This window comes from Oncorhynchus mykiss, unplaced genomic scaffold, assembly GCF_013265735.2.
Source record: "Oncorhynchus mykiss isolate Arlee unplaced genomic scaffold, USDA_OmykA_1.1 un_scaffold_87, whole genome shotgun sequence".
Taxonomy (NCBI): Eukaryota; Metazoa; Chordata; class Actinopteri; order Salmoniformes; family Salmonidae; genus Oncorhynchus; species Oncorhynchus mykiss.
Window position 1 is genome coordinate 1,981,833 of NW_023493659.1, and position 9,430 is coordinate 1,991,262.

The 9,430-nt window shown below is 43.7% G+C and overlaps 1 protein-coding gene across 3 annotated transcripts in view; it reads right to left on the reverse strand.

Moving 5' to 3' along the window:
- The window catches only part of spock3 (SPARC (osteonectin), cwcv and kazal like domains proteoglycan 3), a 36,192-nt gene extending 27,496 nt beyond the window's left edge, over positions 1-8,696 (reverse strand). For all 3 annotated transcript variants that reach the window (XM_036972015.1, XM_036972016.1, XM_036972014.1), the window contains exons 1-2: positions 8,560-8,696; positions 8,313-8,432 (exon numbers count right to left, since the gene is read on the reverse strand). In XM_036972015.1, the coding sequence (XP_036827910.1) occupies positions 8,313-8,432; positions 8,560-8,592 (153 nt within the window). In that variant the 5' untranslated portion in view covers positions 8,593-8,696. The remainder of the gene's footprint in view (positions 1-8,312; positions 8,433-8,559) is intronic.
- Between the last annotated feature and the right edge of the window lie 734 nt (positions 8,697-9,430).

Here is a 9,430-nt window from a genome sequence, read left to right on the forward strand (position 1 = left end):
CCTTCTCTCTGTCTTTCTCTGTCTCTCTATTCTCTCCCTCGTTGATCTAGTTTCAAATGTGTCCCTCCTGTCCTTCACAGTAGATCCCTCTCTCATCTCATTTCCTATGTGTCCCTCCTGTCCTTCACAGTAGATCCCTCTCTCATCTCATTTCCTATGTGTCCCTCCTGTCCTTCACAGTAGATCCCTCTCTCATCTCATGTCCTATGTGTCCCTCCTGTCCTCCATAGTATATCTCTGTCTGTCTGTCTGTCTGTCTGTCTGTCTGTCTGTCTGTCTGTCTGTCTGTCTGTCTCATTACACAGGTGCACCTTGTGCTGTGTACAATAAAATGCCACTCTAAAATGTGCAGTTTTGACATACAACACAATGTCACAGATGTCTTTAGTTTTGAGGGAGCGTGCAATTGCCATCCTGACTGCAGGAATGTCCACCAGAGCTGTTGCCAGTTCATTTAATGTTAATTTCTCTACCATAAGCCACCTCCAACGTAGTTTTAGAGAATTTGGCAGTACGTCCAACCGTGTCCTGTCCTATGATATGTGTCATCTCTAAGTGTTGTTTGTCCTGTGGTATATGGTGTCTATAAGTATCTATGATGTAGTTTGCCAGACAAATTTAGTATTAGGCCAATCAATCAATCAAAGGTTTTAGAACAAGTAATATAGCACATGCTGGTTCTTTATAGAGCCAAGCAGGTAGAATAAACCCTGTTCAGCCAGCAGACAGAATAAACCCAGTCCAGCCAAGCAGACAGAATGAACCCTGTCGGGCCAAGCAGACAGAATAAACCCTGTCCAGCCAAGCAGGCAGAATAAACCCTGTCCAGCCAAGCAGACAGAATAAACCCTGTCCAGCCAAGCAGACAGAATGAACCCTGTCGGGCCAAGCAGACAGAATAAACCCTGTCCAGCCAAGCAGGCAGAATAAACCCTGTCCAGCCAAGCAGACAGAATAAACCCTGTCCAGCCAAGCAGACAGAATAAACCCTGTCCAGCCAAGCAGACAGAATAAACCCAGTCCAGCCAAGCAACTCTGTGGAGTATTTATAGACCAATCACCCTAGAACGGCAGAGACAGGATGGGGACAGAATAAAGAGAGCAGTGCACATTATGGGGGTCGAGCCTCTCACTCTCTCTGACCAGGCCAGCGGCTGAGGACTCACTCCTTAATGGAACACGCACACACAAGCACAGCAAGCACACAGACACACATTCAGTACTTGTCCTGGCAGTTCCATTCATCCCAGGGGCAGCTCCAAGACTCCGACAACAGAGAAGAGGAACAGACGCAAACACACACACACACACGCGCGCACACACATACACTCCAATAACACTAATGGTGTCTCTCCATCTCTCTCTCCCTTCCTCCCTCCTTCTTTCCCACCCAAGCCGACACTGAGACGGCTCTCAAGGAACTACGCTGGATTTTGTGCAAACTGGAAACTGCATGTATTGTAGCTGGGAACATTAATAAATCATTAATAAAAAATAATACATTAAATTATAAATTAATAATTGATTTTGGGAATCTGAGGAAACCAAGTTTTATCAACACGTCCCTTGTCACCCATCGAGAACTCTTGCTCCTCCCCCTTCCGGGAACGGCAACAAGGCACTCCCCCACCCTCCATTCGACAAATCAGATCACGCCTCTATTCTGCTACTCCCCCTTCCGGAACGGCGACAAGGCCCTCCCCCACCCTCCATTCGACAAATCAGATCAAGCCTCTATTCTGCTCCTCCCTTCCTATAGGCAGAAACTTAAACAGGAACGTTGTTTAACGTTGGTCTGACCAAATGGAATTTATTTTTCAAGATTGTTTTTGATCACACGGACTGGAATGTGTTCCGGTATGCCTTCTGAGATTAGCATTGACGTAAAAACACTGATTCTGTGACTAAGTTCATCAGGAAGTGGATAGAGGATGTTATTTCTACTGTGATGATTAGAACCTAAAAAACTGTGGAAGCACCACATTTAACCACAGCAAGTTGACTGGGATACATAGATGAGTGGCGCAGCGGTCTAAGGCATTGCATCTCAGTGCTAGAGGCATCACTACAGACCCTGGTTCGATTCCAGGCTGTATCACAACCTGACTTGCCTAGTTAAATAAAGGTTAAAATAAAATATAAAACAGTCCAGCTATGTAATCAAACAGTTAAAACGGTTTAACGGCTCAGACACAAGACGTCAGGGACTCTAGTGGGAAAAGGGAAAACCAGCCATGTCGCAGACTGGAGAAGCTAAACACCTTTCTTCAAGGAAACCACACCGACGTCACGACGACTGTAAGCTCTCCTTCTCCGTAGCCAACGCGAGTAAGACATTTAAGAGTGTTAACCCTTGCAGGGCTACCAGCCCAGAGACATTCCGAGCCGTGTTCTCAGAACATGTGCAGACCAGCTGGCTGTAGAGTTTATGGACATATTCAATCTCTCCCTATCCCAGTCTGCTGTCCCCACATGCTTCAAGATGTCCACCATTGTTCCTGTACCCAATAAATCAAAGCTAACTGAGGTAAATGACTATCGCCCCGTAGCACTCACTTCCGTCATCATGAAGTGCTTTGAGAAACTAGTTAAGGATCATATCACCTCCACCTTATCCGACACCCTAGACCCACTAAAATGTGCATACCATCCGAACGGATCCACAGACGATCTGCCCATCTGGACAAGAGGAATATCTATGCAAGAGTGTTGTTTAGTGACCACAGTTCAGCCTTCAAAACGAATCACCAATCTCAGGGCTCTGGGTCTTGGACTTCCTGATGGGCCACCCCCAGGTGGTGGAGGTACTGTAGGCAACAACACCTCCAGTGTGTGCTCAGTCCTCTCCTGTACTCCTGTTCACCCATGACTGTGTGGCCACGCACGCCTCCAACTCAATCATCAAGTTTGCAGATGACACAACAGTGGCCTGATTGCCAACAACAACAAGATAACGAGACAGCCTACAGGGATGAGGTGAGGGCCCTGGTGGAGTGGTGTCAGGAAAATAACCAGTGTGCACATCACTGACAACCTGTAATGGTCCACCCACACAGACAGTTTGGTGAAGACCTCAGGACTCAGGACTCTGAAGAAATTTGGATTGGCACCTAAAACCCTCACAAACTTCTACAGATGAACCATTGAGACCAACCATATTAATATTATATATATTTATATGATATATTCATATTATAAATATTTAAAGTATATATATATATATTTATATTATACATATTATACATATTTATACATATTTATATTATATATATTCATATTATATATATTTATAGTATATATATATTTATATTATATATATTTATATTATACATATTTATATTATATATATTTATATGATATATATTCATATTATATATATTTATATTATATATATTTATATTATATATATTTATATTATACATATTCATATTATATATATTTATATTCAAGTTTCTGATATTGCTCATACTGATATTTCTTAATTCCTTTTTTGGGGGGGGGGGGGGGGGGGGATTTGTGTGTATTGTTGTGAATTGTTAGATACAACTGCACTGTTGGAGCATCCATCTGAAATAACATTTTATTTTATTAGACAAACTCCAATAACACTAATGGTGTCCAAGTATAAAATCTCCCTCCTTTCTTAATCTCTCTCTCTCTATTCGTTCTCTCTCTCTATATATATATATCTCTTACTCTCCATTCTCTCTCTGTCTCTCTTGCTCTCTCACTCTCTCTATATCTCTCTCTCTCCTCCTTAAATGAACAGCAAACTTGGTTTAAGAAAACAGATTGCCCTATTTGACCTATATATTTTGTGTGTATGTATTGATATGTTTTATGCATATCTTAAACCAAGTTAGTTCTGTCCTTGTTTTGGAATAGTAGCTGCAACAGCTAATGGGGATTCTAAGAAAAAAAGCTTTATTGGCATGGGAAACATATGTTAACATTGCCAAAGCAAGTGTAGTAGAAAATAAACAAAAGTGAAATAAACAATAAAAATGAACGACAATCTTAGACAACACTACCCAGAGAAACCTAAGACAACAACATAGCATGGTAGCAACACATGACAACACAGCATGGTAGCAACACAACATGGTAGCAGCACAAAACATGGTACACACATTATTGGGCACAGACAACAGCACAAAAGGCAAGAAGGTAGAAACAACAATACATCACGCAAAGCAGCCACAACCATCAGTAAGAGTGTCCATGATTGAGTCTTTGAGGGAAGAGATTGAGATAAAACTGTCCAATTTGAGTGTTTGTTGCAGCTCGTTCCAGTTGCTAGCTGCAGTGAACTGAAAAGAGGAGCGACCCAGGGATGTGTGTGCTTTGGGGACCTTTATAAACATTACACTCACAGATGTTCCAAAAGAATAAAGACATGTCAAAAATCATATAATGTCTATATACAGTGTTGTAATGATGTGCAAATAGTTGAAGTACACAAGGGAAAATAAATAAGCATAAATATGGGTTGTATTTACAATGGTGTTTGTTCTTCACTGGTTGAACTTTTCTTGTGGCAACAGGTCACAAATCTTGCTGCTGTGATGTCACACTGTGGAATTTCACCCAGTAGATATGGGATTTGATCAAGATTGGATTTGTTTTCTAATGTCTTTGTGTGTCTGTGTAATCTGAGGGAAATATATGTCTCTAATATGGTCATACATTGGACAGGAGGTTAGGAAGTGCAGCTCAGTTTCCACCTCATTTTGTGGGCAGTGAGCACATAGCCTGTCTTCTCTTGAGAGCCAGGTCTGCCTACGGCGGCCTTTCTCAATAGCAAGGCTCTGCTCACTGAGTCTGTACATAGTCAAAGCTTTCCTTAAGTTTGGGTCAGTCACAGTGGTCAGGTATTCTGCCGCTGTGTACTCTCTGTTTAGGGCCAAATAGCATTCTAGTTTGCTCTGTTTTTTGGTTAATTCTTTCCAATGTGTCAAGTAATTCTCTTTTTGTTTTCTCATGATTTGATTGGGTCTAATTGTGCTGCTGTCCTGGGGCTCTGTGGGGTCTGTTTGTGTTTGTGAACAGAGCCCCAGGACCAGCTTGCTTGGGGAACTCCTCCAGGTTCATCTCTCTGTAGGTGATGGCTTTGTTATGGAAGGTTTGGGAATCACTTCCTTTTAGGTGGTTGTAGAATTTAACAGGCACTTTCTGGATTTTGATAATTAGTGGGTATCGGCCTAATTCTGTGAAGTCTTGGTTGGTGAGCGGACCCCAGACCTCACAACCGTAAAGGGCAATGGGCTCTATGACTGATTCAAGTATTTTTAGCCAGATCCTAATTGGTAGGTCAAATTTTATGTTCCTTTTGATGGCATAGAATGCCCTTCTTGCCTTGTCTCTGAGATCGTTCACAGCTTTGTGGAAGTTACCTGTGGCGCTGATGTTTAGGCCAAGGTATGTATAGTTTTTTGTGTGCTCTAGGGCAACGGTGTCTAGATGGAAATTGTATTTGTGGTCCTGGCAACTGGACCTTTTTTAGGAACACCATTATTTTGGTCTTACTTACTGTGGAATTTTAAAGTTTACATTTGACTTCGGATTCTAGCAGGGGGAGGCCGGGTGCTGCAGACTGTTCTAGTGCCCGCGCCAATTCGTTGATATATATATTGAAGAGGGTGGGGCTTAAGCTGCATCCCTGTCTCACCCCACGACCCTGTTGAAAGAAATGTGTGTATTTTGCCAATTTTAAAAGCACTCTTGTTGTTTGTGGACTTTGCCTTTGTTTTGGTTTGTTTGGTTGTCAATTAGGGTGTGCAGAGTGAATACATGGTCTGTTGTACGGTAATTTGGTAAAAAGCCAATTTGACATTTTCTCAGTACATTATTTTCACTGAGGAAATGTATGAGTCTGCTGTTAATGATAATGCAGAGGATTTTCCCAAGGTTGCTGTTGACGCATATCCCCCCCGATAGTTATTGGAGTCAAATTTGTCTCCACTTTTGTGGATTGGGGTGATCAGTCCTTGGTTCCAAAATATTGGGGAAGATGCCAGAGCTGAGGATGATGTTAAAGAGTTTAAGTTTAGCCAATTGGAATTTGTTGTCTGTATATTTTATCAATTCATTGAGGATACCATCAACACCACAGGCCTTTTGGGTTGGAGGGTTTGTATTTTGTCCTGTAGCTCATTCAAGGTAATTGGAGAATCCAGTGTGTTCTGGAATCCAGTGTGTTCTGGAATCCAGTGTGTTCTGGAATCCAGTGGGTTCTGGTCGTCTTTAATAGTTGATTCTAAGATCTGTATTTGATCATGTATATGTTTTTGCTCTTTATTCTTTGTTATAGAGCCAAAAAGATTGGAGAAGTGGTTTACCCATTCATCTCCATTTTGGATAGATAATTCTTCGTGTTGTTGTTTGTTTAGTGTTTTCCAATTTTCCCAGAAGTGGTTGGAGTCTATGGATTCTTCAATTACATTGAGCTGATTTCTGACATGCTGTTCCTTCTTTTTCCGTAGTGTATTTCTGTATTGTTTTAGTGATTCACCATAGTGAAGGCGTAGACTCAGGTTTTCTGGGTCTCTATGTTTTTGGTTGAATAGATTTCTCAATTTATTTCTTAGGTTTTCATTAGAATGTAGTATTTATAAATCTCTCTGTTGTATTCACACACACACACACACACACACACACACACACACACACACACACACACACACACACACACACACACACACACACACACACACACACACACACACACACACACACACACACACACGCACACACACACACACACACACACACACACACACAGAAGGTCACATGGCCAATAACCCCTCATCCCTGCACCTTATTTGCATAAACCAAACCCTGCTCTATAATTGGTTCTCAGCTCTGTCACATGGTCCACCTGAGCTGCGCAGATATGTTTAGTTGGAGTGTATGAGACAGGAATGCACTCAACTGAAATGTTTCTTCAGCTTTTAACACAACCCCTCTGAATCAGAGGGAGAGATAGAACGAGAGAGAGAGGAGGGGAGAGAGAGAGTGAGGAGGGGTGAGAAGGAGAGAGAATGGGGAAAGAGAGAGAGAGAGAGAGAGAGAGAGAGAGAGCAGGAGAGAGAGAGAGAGAGAGAGAGGAGGGGAGAGCAGGAGAGAGAGAGAGAGAGAGAGAGAGGAGGGGAGAGCAGGAGAGAGAGAGGAGGGGAGAGAGAGGAGGGGAGAGAGAGAGTGAGGAGGGGTGAGAAGGAGAGAGAATGGGGAAAGAGAGAGAGAGAGAGAGAGAGAGAGAGAGAGAGAGAGAGAGAGAGAGAGAGAGGAGGGGAGGGGAGAGCAGGAGAGAGAGAGAGAGAGAGAGAGAGGAGGGGAGAGAGAGAGTGAGGAGGGGTGAGAAGGAGAGAGAATGGGGAAAGAGAGAGAGAGAGAGAGAGAGCAGGAGAGAGAGAGAGAGAGAGAGAGAGGAGGGGAGAGAGAGAGTGAGGAGGGGTGAGAAGGAGAGAGAATGGGGAAAGAGAGAGAGAGAGAGAGAGTGTGTGTGTGTGTGTGTGTGTGTGTGTGTGTGTGTGTGTGTGTGTGTGTGTGTGTGTGTGTGTGTGTGTGTGAGTGTGTGAGTGTATGTGTTCTCTTCCACTTAATTGTAACAGGCCTGATGTAAACAAGTCAGCGTAATGGTTGCTGTCTAACAACACAAGATAATGGAACCGCACCCCCCCCCCCCTCTCTCTCTCTTCCTCTCCTCCTCCCAATCTCTCTCTCTCTTCCTCTCATTCTCTCCATCTCTTTCTCTTCCTCTCCATCTCTCTCTCTCCTTCTCTCCATCTCTCTCTCTGTCATGCAACACTAGCAGATTATTACAATCATGTAAGAAAAAAGAAGGTGAAAGACATTAATATAATAATAATAATAATAATTGTATTTATATTATAATAAAAACGAGATATCTACTCTCTGCTTCTCACATCACGTCTCGCCCTCCTATTGTACCGTCTAACGTGCGGACTGAGAGGCGACACGAGGAACAGGCTTCAGTTCATCATAGCCCCGTGATGCGCATGCCACGGACATAAGGAGAAAACGAGAGGCGCGTGATCACAACAGGGACGGACAGACGAGAGGAAGAGGAGAGGCTAGAGATAGGTAGAGCAATAGGTAGAGAGATAGGTAGAGATATAGGTAGAGAGATAGGTAGAGATATAGGTAGAGAGATAGGTAGAGAGATATGTAGAGAGATAGGTAGAGAGATAGGTAGAGAGATATGTAGAGAGATAGGTAGAGAGATAGGTAGAGAGATAGGTAGAGAGATAGGTAGAGATATGGGTAGAGAGATAGGTAGAGAGATAACTTACATCCCGAAATTTGTCCCATCGTGCTGTTAACGACTTGTCATCCAGGAAATTCCAGCTGGTAGAGCGCGCGGACACTTCACCGGCGATGGCACACACACACAGCACAGCGAAACTCAACATCTGCGGAACACACACACACACACAAGCAGCACAATCTGTTATAACAGCGGCCTGATAAAAAACAACAACTAGCCTACGACCCATCTAAGATACGGTGAAAACCCGACCGTGGGTGACATTTCATTACCTTGTCGTTAGTCTGTCGTTGCTGCTGTCGCATAGCTAGCCGCTCTGTCTGTCTGCTCTCTGTCGTATGCGGAATAAATGCGCTCTCTCTCTCTCTCTCTCTCTCCGCTGAACGCCGTTTCACGGATGCGCGCCGCTCACACCCGCACGCCTCCTCCTCCGCTATTTTTCCTGTGCTGATAGATGGAGACACCGAGACCGAGAGAGAGAGAGACGGTATCGGTCCGATACAGACTGCTTCCTATCGATAAGAAATCAACCATGTTTACCAGGCTCCATATCTCTCACACATGCCGGTGTTTGTGTGTGTGTGTGATTTCCTCTCCATAAACCACATTAGAGCCATTTCATGCTTCTCACGCTCTTTGATTGTAGGTTTCTTGTTGTTGGTGGTGGCTGTTTCTCCATGTGTGTGTTGAGCTGTAGTTTTAGTAGCTGTTGTTTCGCATGGAATGCACAGGTCACAGAGTCCCTATATGGACAGGTCACAGAGTCCCTATATGGACAGGTCACAGAGTCCCTATATGGACAGGTCACAGAGTCCCTATATGGACAGGTCACAGAGTCCCAATATGGACAGGTCACAGAGTCCCAATATGGACAGGTCACAGAGTCCCTATATGGACAGGTCACAGAGTCCCAATATGGACAGGTCACAGAGTCCTTATATGGACAGGCCACAGAGTCCCAATATGGACAGGTCACAGAGTCCCAATATGGACAGGTCACAGAGTCCCAATATGGAAAAATCACAGAGTAGGTCACAGAGTCCCTATATGGACAAGTCACAGAGTCCTTATATGGACAGGTCACAGAGTCCTTATATGGACAGGTTACAGAGTCCTTATATGGACAGGTCACAGAGTCCCAAT